At 61.0% G+C, this 10,824-nt stretch overlaps 1 protein-coding gene across 3 annotated transcripts in view; it reads left to right on the forward strand.

Annotated features, from left to right (window-relative positions):
- The window catches only part of PPP1R13B (protein phosphatase 1 regulatory subunit 13B), a 69,767-nt gene extending 59,388 nt beyond the window's left edge, over positions 1 to 10,379 (forward strand). For 2 of the 3 annotated variants that reach the window (XM_055418636.2, XM_088829824.1), the window contains exons 9-18: positions 137 to 317; positions 1,802 to 1,906; positions 3,601 to 3,770; positions 4,127 to 4,628; positions 5,558 to 6,315; positions 6,846 to 6,983; positions 7,057 to 7,190; positions 7,761 to 7,927; positions 8,722 to 8,921; positions 9,424 to 10,379. In XM_055418636.2, the coding sequence (XP_055274611.1) occupies positions 137 to 317; positions 1,802 to 1,906; positions 3,601 to 3,770; positions 4,127 to 4,628; positions 5,558 to 6,315; positions 6,846 to 6,983; positions 7,057 to 7,190; positions 7,761 to 7,927; positions 8,722 to 8,921; positions 9,424 to 9,465 (2,397 nt within the window). In that variant the 3' untranslated portion in view covers positions 9,466 to 10,379. The remainder of the gene's footprint in view (positions 1 to 136; positions 318 to 1,801; positions 1,907 to 3,600; positions 3,771 to 4,126; positions 4,629 to 5,557; positions 6,316 to 6,845; positions 6,984 to 7,056; positions 7,191 to 7,760; positions 7,928 to 8,721; positions 8,922 to 9,423) is intronic. The other variant, XM_055418637.2, reaches the window with a different exon arrangement.
- Positions 10,380 to 10,824: the final 445 nt, after the last annotated feature.

Below are 10,824 nucleotides of genomic sequence, written 5' to 3' on the forward strand. Positions count from 1 at the left end.
GGTCTCACCCTTTCTAGGCGCTGGGCTCCCAGGCTGGTGGAGCTTCCTACGTGTGGCTGTTGCTGCATGGCTCGGGTCTGAGCCGTCCGTCATACTCGGCTGACAGTTCTGCTGACTCTCTCTCTCTGCGTTGCAGCTGAGCCGCGTGAACGGCACGTTGTCGCCCCAGTCACCCTTGAGTGTGCCCGGCAGGGTGGCGGCAGTGGGGCCGTACATCCAGGTACCCAGCACCGGCAGCTGCCCTGCCCCCGGAGACCCAGCGAAGCCCCAGTCCCTCACCGTCGCCTCGAGTGCTGCCCACGGACGGTCCAAATCCGGTGAGTGGCCCTGGCCTTCCTCGGGGGAGAGCGGGGGGCAGAGGCTTCCAAGGGGCCCCACCTCGCACTCTAGCCCCGGTGAAGTGGTGTCCCCTGAGCCACGTGGTCGTCTCAGGGAGCTGTGCGCCACCACGGTCACGACGATCCTGGCACTGGAGCGGGCCCTTGTTTGGACTCAGCATCCTTAACTCTGGTTTCTCAAAACACAGCTTGCTTAAGACCTAGGTCTCTCCCACCACAAGTTTTCTTTCCCTTGAGAGCACTTGGTGGCCGGCAGGGGTGCCTCCCTGCAGCTGGGCTGCTGCTCGTCCTGACCCAGCTGCCCACCCAGGGGCAGAGCCCTGTGGCTCAGGGGTCCCCAACCTCGGGGCCCTGAGCCGGGACTTCCTGTCAGATCAGCAGTGGCATGAGATTAGAAACAAGTGCACAATCAGTGTAATGCACTTGAGTCATCTCAAAACCAGCCCTCTTCTCCTGGTCAGTGGAGACATTGTCTTCCACAAACCGGTCCCTGGTGCCGCCAAGGCTGCGGACCACTGCTACAGCTGCTCTGCCTTCCCCACCAGCACGGGCTCCGTCCATCAAAAAGTCCACAGACCATCCCTTTGGCCCTAACCACCCCAAGTTGACGGTGTGACCGGACTCAGGCCTCCGGCTCCGTGCGATGCATAACCTCCCTGAGGACGTGGGGTCCCTGCAGCGCCCCAACTTCCCAGCCAAGCACAGCCCTGGTCTCCATGGAGAGTCCACACTCCTTTCTCAGAGGAAGACAGCACATTTAGAGAGCTGTGTTTGACCCTGATGCATACGATGCCGGGTAGTCAGACGTCACGGCAGGGGCCGCCCGTCATGGGGGTCACTCGCGACAGCAGGACCGCCGGCGGGCCGGGCCAGGCCTCCATTCTGGGTCTTACGGGTGGCAGTCAGTTTGTCTGTGCGCTTCTGGTCACTTGCCTGGCACCTGGTCTGAGCAGCCACGCCACTGGAGGACCCGGGGCTTGCCCTGACTCCGGCGGGATGAGGCGTCCCCAGCCCTCCTGGGCCACGTGCCCTGGTACAGGTCCCTTCCTGGCCGTGTCTCAGAAGCCACATGGCACACGTAATCTGCATGAAACTTGAGTTGCAGCTTTTATTGATAAGCTTTTGTTTATAGTTTGACCCCCCCGATGGGGGTGTAGATGATCATCGGGTCCGATGGCAGGTAATTAGCACAGCAGCTCCTGCTCAGCTTAAACGTTGCCAGCCCTCCTGAGCTGCCAGTGGCTCGCGGTTCCCTCCTCTTTGTGGGCGTGCAGGAGGAGCCCCCCACGGGGCCGGGAGGCTGTGTGCCCAGGGTTTGGCCGTAGCCCTGCCCCCTCTGTGCTGCAGGGTGAGTGGGCGCGGGGGCCCCGTGCCAGCCCACAGCCCGGGCAGAGAGCCACAGTGAGAAGGCTCCTGGGAGACTAACGTGCTGTCGGCTGTCCTTCTGGTTCCGTGTTGCACAGATGGCCGTGGTCAACCCAGAGTGACCCGCTTGTGGACAGTGTCGGACCTCGACGCTGGGCCTGGCCACAGCCCGTCGCAGCACCCTGCGAGCCCGTTTGCAAAGCGTATGTTGACCGGCAGGCCCGCTGGGGAGCTCTGGTGATGCTGCCGAATCTGCAGTTCTTCCAAACTGACAAAGGCTGCTCCCTGCTCAGACCCGACCAGGAGGCCTCCACACGGGGCCAGTCCCCACCTCCCGGGCAGGAGTGGCATCTAGGCTGGGTTGGAACCCAGACCTCCTCAGGAGGGGCCTGACAGTTGTCAGCCCAGGAGGGCTGTTCTGGTTTTGTTTTTACAGAATTAAGATGATTTTCTGAGTTCGTTATGAGGCTTTCAGTTTTCACTTCATGTAGGAATCTCCCATCACATTACAGACGGTTGACCGTTGATAACAGGAATAAATGGGTCTCCCTCCTGTACTTCCTGCCTTGTGCTGAAGAAGGAGAAGTTCTAGTCCATCTCCAGTGGCTTTGTGCCCGATTTCCACGAACTCTCCCATGGGTCTGGCATTTCAGGAGCAGCTGGCAGCCATATTTCCTGTGGCCCTTAGCGAGGCCAGCCGCCCCCTCCTGAGTCAGCTCTGTTTATCACCCCCTTAGCCTGGGGTTTGCCCTCGGTGCATCCTTGGTGAGACTGCGTGTCTGTGGCCCACACGGCCCAGCCTGGTAGCACCAAGGGGCATGAGAGCACACACACCTCCGGATGGGGAGCGGCTTGGTCCACAAAGAGCAAAGGGGTGGCTTGGCCTGAGGCCTGGGAGTGCTCACCAGGGCTAGCAGCCAGGCTGGGCTGAGCAGGGAGGCAGCGGGCACGCAGTGCTGCAGCCACAGGCAGACCCTACCTCGGAGGTGCTGCTGCCCGGCACCCTCAGGCCCTCTCCAGGACATGCGAGTCCGTGCCTCCCCTCTCACCAGGTGTGGTGTGAGCTGCGCAGAGCAGCTGTCTGGAAGGCTGATTGCCCCGCTGCCCCTCAGCCACCCCCGCCATGCTGGCAGGTGGCAGGAGGGTCTGGACAGTGCCCTGAGCATCCCTTTTCCCCTCCAGTCCAGCCCCTGCCCCTGCAGAGAGGCCTGACCCTCACTTCCTGAGAGCCAGCCTGTGCCACCAGGGGACGCTTCTGCACCCTTTCTCAGTTTGGAAAACGCTGTTAAAAAGTGTGCCTTTTCAGTGGCTTTCCTGAAAACCTGGGTTCACTGGCTTTCTCATCGCTGCAGCAGATTGATGGCCTGCTACTCCAACCACTGGGAGCTGTACCCCTCTCCTATGATCATGGATGATTTTCAGAGGATGGAAGTTTCTAACAGACTAAAGTCAAATTTTTCTTTTAATCCCGGAAGCAGTACAAGGCAAACCTGTTACGAAATCAAAAGATAAATCTTTATTGCTGTATGTAATTGTATTTGTAAATAGTGTTTGAAAACCAAGTGCCAATGCTTGTTTTACTCATTGGTGTTGATGTAATGGGTTTGACCTGTATTTCAATGGGAGCTGAGAATGTTTCTCTAGCCCTCTGGCCCCTTGCCAGGGTCAGCACCCGTGTGCTTGGTCAGAGAGTCTCTGCACGCGTGAGGGCCACGTGGGTGCTGGCGAGGCGCCTCGGCAGCGGCTGCCCTCGGCGGCCTTCCTGCAGCTGCCCGTGTGGCTCCACCAGAGTGTGCCGACTCAGAGGTGATTTTTTTGCTTCTGGCAGAGGGTTATTCTTACGTTGGTTCAACTAATTTCAAGAAAAATTTTACTTAAATTCTGTGCTCTTTTCAAGCCAATGATGGAAACTGGCCGACCTTAAAACAGAATTCTAGCTCTTCAGTGAGACCGCCGCAGATCGCCGGCATGGACTGGAAGGACGCGAGTGCTGAGGGGCCGCTCAAGCAGGGGGCCGTCTCTAGCCAGCCCGCACCCCTGTCAGCCCTGAGTGCCCCGGAGAAGCTGGTAGGCCATCCGTCTTTGTCCAGAACACAAACAAGCCCGTAGCTGACCACACCCCTCTTCAGCCTCCGTCTTCGTCTAAGGGGTAGGAGGTGTCATGAGGCAAATTAATCCTGTTAGCGTCCACATCGTACCCAAGTCTGAAGGAGTTCACGACCCTGAGCACCTGAGCTGGGCACGCGTGGGAGGCCGGTGGTCAGGGTTGTCCCCCTGCTGTGTGACCCCTCGGCGTGTCTGCGCCTGCTCACGGGCCCCTTGGAAGGAGGACAGCCCTGCTTTGTACTCCTGTGACCGGGGGTGAAAACGTGCTGAACTTGTCAAAAGCTGACTTCGTGTTCCTCTCTAACGTCTTGATTTAGGGCATGGAGATCGGTAAAGTGCCGCCCCCTCTGCCTGGTGTCAGCAAGCCGCTGCCCCCGAGCTATGGGACCTACGCAAGTCCTGCCCCTGCGGGCCCAGGCTCCACCAACTCCCTGGAGAGGAGGAAGGGGGGCAGCTTGCCCAGGCCCAGCGCAGGCCTTCCCAGTCGGCAGAAACCCGCCCCACTGCCCGCTGCGGGCGGCCTGCACCAGCCAGGCTCCTCGCAGCAGATTCAGCAGAGGATTTCTGTGCCCCCGAGTCCCACATACCCACCGGCAGGGCTGCCTGCCTTTCCAGCTGGAGACGGCAAACCCGAGCTCCCACTGACTGTGGCCATTAGGCCCTTCCTGGCTGATAAAGGGTCGAGGCCACAGTCCCCCAGGAAAGGACCCCAGACGGTAAATTCAAGTTCTATATACTCCATGTACCTCCAGCAAGCCACACCACCTAAGAATTACCAGCCAGCAGCGCACAGCACCGTGAATAAGTCAGTTAAAGCAGGTATGGTGGGCGTGCACTCCTTCTCCTGGGGCTGGGAAATCCTATTTCAGAAAATGCCAGTCTGTACCCTGAGTTCCGGGCCATGGCTGTTTAGGGTTAGACTTGATTCCTAGTGACACGTGGCTGTGGATGTCTGTGTGAGAGGGGGATAAAGGTGGCATACCCAGAGCGGTTCTGCCGAAGACCCCAGCAGCCCTGACTTCCCGTCTGAGTGCCCGCCTGCCCACATTACTCAGGAAATCCAGGCAGTAGAAGGCTGACATCTCAGAATTTGCTCTTTTTTCTCCTGCTTTGTAGTGAGGACTTATCTGGGAGCTGGCGTCGTGGGGGTCTGCCTGGACCTGATCCCCTGGCCCCCTAGCAGTCACCGAACCAGGCCCCTGGGGGTGGTACGAGGGAAGGGTTTTGATGCTTTTGGGGTCCTCTCGCAGAGCCCACAGGGACACAGAGCCCTGGTTTGGGTGCAGGGAAGTCTGCCCCGGTCTCCTGGGGAGGCAGGTGTGAGAGCAGAGCTCGGCTCCTGTGTGTGGAGGCTGATGGTGGTTCCTCCTGGGCGGCAGGATCTGGGCCTCAGGGCCGTCTGGGGTCTCCTCAGAGTTCTCCTGTGTGGGCTGCAGGTTCCAGAATCTAGTTTGAGAATCCCCACAGGGGCCCAGGGGGTCCCATCCTTCCTGAGGTGGCCTGTGGTCTTCACCACGTGGCGCAGTCCCGGGGTCACCTGGTTCTCCTTGGCCAGCAAACAGCGAGTGTCTGTTTAGGGTGGGTAGGCCGCGTTGCAGCCTTTTTCTTTTTTTCATCTGAAAAAGCCCTAATTCCATACACACCAACCAAATAGAGAGTTCCCCTCCCCAGGGAGGAGTTGGCGGGTTCCCGTGGCTTTCCTGCGGCCTCTTGCGGGCAGATGCTGAGTTCTGGGCTTGTCTCCCCAGTGTATGGGAAGCCAGTTCTGCCGTCTGGCTCCACGTCCCCGTCCCCGCTGCCCTTCCTCCATGGCTCCCTGGCCCCGGGCGCTGCGCAGCCCCCGCCTCCAACGGAGAGCACTGAGAAGGAGCCAGAGCCTGAGAGCCCCGCGCCCCCCGGGGACGGGGCCGTGGAGAGCCTGCCGCGGCCACTCAGCCCCACCAAGCTGACGCCCATCGTGCACTCGCCGCTGCGCTACCAGAGTGATGCTGACCTGGAAGCCCTGCGCAGGAAGCTGGCCAACGCGCCGCGGCCCCTGAAGAAGCGCAGCTCCATCACAGAGCCCGAGGGCCCCGGTGGGCCCAACATCCAGAAGCTGCTGTACCAGCGGTTCAACACGCTGGCTGGCGGCATGGAGGGCGCCCCTTTCTACCAGCCCAGCCCCTCGCAGGACTTCCTGGGCTCCTTGGCTGACGTGGACAATGGGAACGCCACTGCCAACGGGAACCTGGGCGAGGCTGGCCCCGCCCCGCCCACGGCCCCACTCCCCGCCGAGCCCGCCCCCGCCTCCGATGCCAACGACAACCGACTCCCTTCCCCTGAACCCGAGGGCCTGCTCTGTCCCACGGACACCCGCCAGACGGCCGAGCCGGCCGAGGATAACAACAACAACGTGGCCACAGCCCCGTCCACCGAGCAGGCCCCCAGCCCCGGGCCCGAGGCCCCCTCTCCAGGGGAGGAGCAGGTGCCCCCAGCACTCACCCTGCCGCTGTCCTCGGCCTCTACGGTGGGTGTCGCCCTAGACCAGGGCACTGGCTTCCTGGCCATCCAGCCAGAGCTTGTCGGGGACACACCTGGGTCAGGTGGTGCCGGGCAGTGGAGCCAGCCTCGCCCTGGGGACCCAAGGGTTCCTGAGCAAGGGGGGCGTCACTGGGATGAGGGCAGGCAATGAGGGGAGGAGACCCTTCTAAACAGAGCGCTAGGGGGAGGGTGGTGCTGAAGGAGCAGAGGGAGGTGGGAGCCTGTTGCCCTGCGCCCCTTGGCAGGGCAGGGGCAGTTCAGCTCAGAGGTTCCCCTCGCTGCCTCCCTCGGGCACCTTGCGGGGACAGCCTGGCCCCTGAGGTAGAGCCGCCCCGAGAGCCAGGTGCAGGCTGGTCTGCAGTGCCCACTTCTTGCTTGCTGGGGCTGCAGACGGAGGCTCTGTGGGTGGAGCTCTGCCTCAGGCTCTAAGACCCCCTCTTCCTGCCTCCTGTCCTCCGCACCCAGCCTGCTTGCGTGGGGTTGCTTTGAAATCCAAACCATGCTTCTTCCCCATAGAGTAAGCGGACCAACCTGAAGAAGCCCAACTCGGAGCGGACGGGGCACGGCTTGCGAGTCCGCTTCAACCCGCTGGCGCTGCTCCTGGACGCGTCCCTGGAGGGGGAGTTCGACCTGGTGCAGAGGGTCATCTACGAGGTAAGTGCGTGCCTGTGTGGGGCAGCAGCCCTGGCGGTGCCGGGTGGGACTCATGCCTTGTCCCGTGTCGTAGGTGGAGGACCCCAGCACACCCAATGATGAGGGCATCACCCCGCTGCACAACGCCGTCTGCGCCGGCCACCACCACATCGTGCGCTTCCTGCTGGACTTCGGGGTCAATGTGAATGCCGCCGACAGCGATGGCTGGTGAGGCCCCGGCGTGGATGAGGGCAGAAGTGGAAAGGACACGGGACGGCCTGGGGCCGCGCATCCTCCCGGCCGCCTCCGTGCTCGCGCTGGTTTTGCTAAAGGCTCCGCTGTGATCATGCTGTCACACGGAACCATTTGTTCTCAAATGGCCAGAAAGCGTGCGTGGAGGGACCTGTGCCATTGACTGTGAGCCTCAGGCTGCGGTCTGCGCCGCCCCCTGTGAACATTTGTGTCTTTATATATTGGTAACGTACAGCCGTTACCATCACAGCTGCTGTGAGGGCCATGGTCACAGTGTGAGGCCACGTGCACATCACACCACGAACACTCATTTTACAGGTTGCTTCTCAGTCCGCTCACCACCCAGCCTTTTGCGGTGTGTGTGTGTGTGGTGGAGGGGGTGGTGTGTGTGTACGTATGGTCTGTGTGTCCGTCGTAAAAGTGGGAGTAGAATCGGGCCCCTGCAAAGGCAGCAGCACAGCAGCTGGCTGGGTGGTGAGCACACGCCCTGTGGGCTGCCCGGGACCTGGGCCGCCGGCAGGGCGTGAGGCCTCCGTGTCCCCCCAGGACGCCCCTGCACTGCGCTGCCTCTTGCAACAGCGTCCACCTCTGCAAGCAGCTGGTGGAGAGCGGTGCTGCCATCTTCGCCGCCACCATCAGCGACATCGAGACCGCCGCGGACAAGTGCGAGGAGACGGAGGAGGGCTACACCCAGTGCTCCCAGTTTCTCTATGGTAGGGGCGTGGGCACGTGCCCTTGGGCGCCGTTCCTGGGCCATGGTGGGCACACGCCATGCGGCTGCCTGGGCCGAGAGAAGCCCTGAGTTCACCCTTGGGGAAGCCCAGTCTGCCTCCTGGGAACAGAGGTCACCCCGGTCCTCGGGCTCATCCCTGAAGACCTGTCACATCCTCATGGTCAGGATTCCAGGCCGCCTTGCTCAGAACAAGGTCTTCCCCTCTCTGTTCTCCAGGCAGAGGAGGGGCACCGGGTGGCCGGGATGCCTGGGGCACTCAGCAGCCCTGAGCGAGGGAGGGCCCCACCCTGGGGACAGTGACACGGAAGGGCAGTGCTCCAGGCCCAGCCTCCAGGACAGCTGTGCTTCTCGCCCCCAAGAGCAGCACACGGGTCTTCAGTCATGGGCTTGTGGGTTGTAAGTTTCACCCTAAGAACCACCACCTTTTCTTCTCCCTGGAGAAGGGCACGGCGACCCACTCCAGTGTTCTTACCTGGAGAATCCCGTGAACAGAGGAGCCTGGCGGGCCAAGTTACTTAGGGTTGCAGAGTCGGACACGACTGAAGCAACTTAGCATGAACGCACCTTTGCTTCTGGACATGAAGCTTCACTGCGGGCCTCTTGCTGGGACATGGAAGTGACTGGTGGTGTTACTCGGGGGCAGCAGCTGGCCCAGCCTCTATGTGCTCTGTTGTGGCCCCAGCAGGCTGTCCGAGGCCAGCGGTGTCCCCGGGGTCTGGTGTGGGCCCTCAGCAGCCCACCCTGCAGACCTGACTGTCAGCTCTCCTGTCCCAGGCGTGCAGGAGAAGCTGGGCGTGATGAACAAAGGTGTGGTGTACGCCTTGTGGGCCTATGAGGCCCAGAACAGCGATGAGCTGTCTTTCCACGAAGGGGACGCGCTCACCATTCTGCGGCGCAAGGACGAGGTCGAGACCGACTGGTGGTGGGCTCGCCTCGGGGACCGGGAGGGCTACGTGCCCAGGAACCTGCTGGGGGTAAGGCCGTGGTGGAGCCCTCCTACTGCCCGGGGGGCGGGGCCCGGCTCAGACCCCGGGGGCAAGACTGCCTTTCTCCATGCTTCCTGGGAGCCATGGGTGGGGGAGCATCTGCTCTGGGGGAGGCCTCTGGAGAGGCGGAGCCCCTCGATGAGGGTTGCTCACGGTGTGTTCTGCTCCCGGGGCCTGCGGGCTGCACCCTCTGCAGCAGTGGCCCCTCAGGCCCTGGGCCTCCCTCTGCTCTCTGCTCCGTGCCTGGTGGGCTAGCAGCTGCTCTCGTCCCGCAGTCACTGGCCACCTGCCAGGCACCTTTGGGGGCCTTACGGACAGTACCGCTATCTTAGGTGGTCCTGAGTGCCCTGAGAGAAAAAGGCACGGGGCCTCTGAGCATTAGGGGTGTGTCTCTATAGGAGGGTGGCCTCTGAGCATCAGCCTGGCCTCTGCACAGGGCCCCTGCCCAGCGGTTGTCCCCTCGTCCTAAGTCCTGTCCATTGCCTCCCAGTTGTATCCACGGATCAAACCCCGACAGCGGACGCTGGCCTGAGTACCCCCTGCAGCACCACACAGGCTCGCCGGCGGCGGGGAGCGGCCTGGGCTGACTCAGCCGTCTCCCGGAAGTGGATGCTGGACGCAGCTTCAGGGGCTCCCGCAGCAGACTGTGTCCATGGTGTGAGGGCCCCCGGGTGAAGCTCTGCCCTCAGCTCAGAGAGAGGCCTTCACCTTCAAGGAGACTGAATTTTGCCAATTACTGTAAATCCAAATAAATACCCAGCTTTCTAAACCACCATCCTTGTTGCCAATAAGAAGCCCTGTCTTTTACCCCCTGATTGGTTGCCGATGAAGTCGATGCTCTTACGGACGTGGGCCCTAAGGCCACCTTACCCATGGTATTGCCCCAGCCCCCCAGAGAGACTGCCTGTTGTGAGGTGCACCTCTCACTGGAGCCCCGCCCTCCCGTCCACCAGAAGTCAGAAACCCGGAGCCTTGGCCATCCTCACATGCATTTCTTCTCATCACCAAAGGAGCCGTGTGGAGGCCTGTCTAGCAGGGGTGTCTGAGGCGTGGACTCCTTTCCCGTTCCAGGCCTCGGTCTAGGTCACCAACAGGCCACAGGCACGAGGGACCTTAGGACCAAGTGACACCACCAGGTCAGAAGTTTCAACACAGCGCTGCCATCCTGCAGCCTCCCGCTGCCCCAGCGCCCCTGCCCCTCCCGGTGCTGTGCAGGCCTGGTCGGGGGTGGGTGGATGGGGGACACCCTTGTGTCTCGGGGCAGGGCCCAGACTCCCTGGTCCCTCCACCCCGGTTCCAGACTTACAGTGAGGCGCTTCCCCGAGACTTGAACTGTGCATACAGGCTTTTCTATACCAAAAGTATTTTTGACTAAACCACTCGAAACTATCAGAACCATGTTGGAAATGTTTTTTTCTCTCATTAAAGTCCAGGCCCTGAGCTTTATTTTCCGTGTGCGAGTCTCGTCTGTAATTTACGTATGGAGATGTGTAGATCCTTGGAGCACCGACTGTACACACTGCTCACGAGAAAGGCACACCCACGGGCAGCCTGTGCTGAGGCAGTGTACATGCACGCAATAAACCGCTGTCTCTCACAGGCGGCTTCGAGTCTTGTGTTCTGGAGCGGAGCTGAGCTGAGCGGGAAGCTCGGGTTGTTTAGACACAGAGGCAAGGCCTGATCCTTACTTTCAAAATACGTTTTAATTGTAAGCTTTATATACAAATTGTTGTACAGTTATTTTAAAGTGAAGTAGTAAGTGAAAAGTACAAAATATAAAGTATGCTCCTTCCCCAGTGAAGTATCAAAAGTTTGTTCATGGCCCTGGGTTAGTGACACGCTGAGCGGGCAGTGTGAGAAGCGCACCAGTACAAATCAGGCTAGGTGACCA

Source organism: Moschus berezovskii, chromosome 21 (genome assembly GCF_049115385.1).
Source record: "Moschus berezovskii isolate FMDL1 chromosome 21, NW_MosBer_1.0, whole genome shotgun sequence".
NCBI classification, from domain to species: Eukaryota; Metazoa; Chordata; class Mammalia; order Artiodactyla; family Moschidae; genus Moschus; species Moschus berezovskii.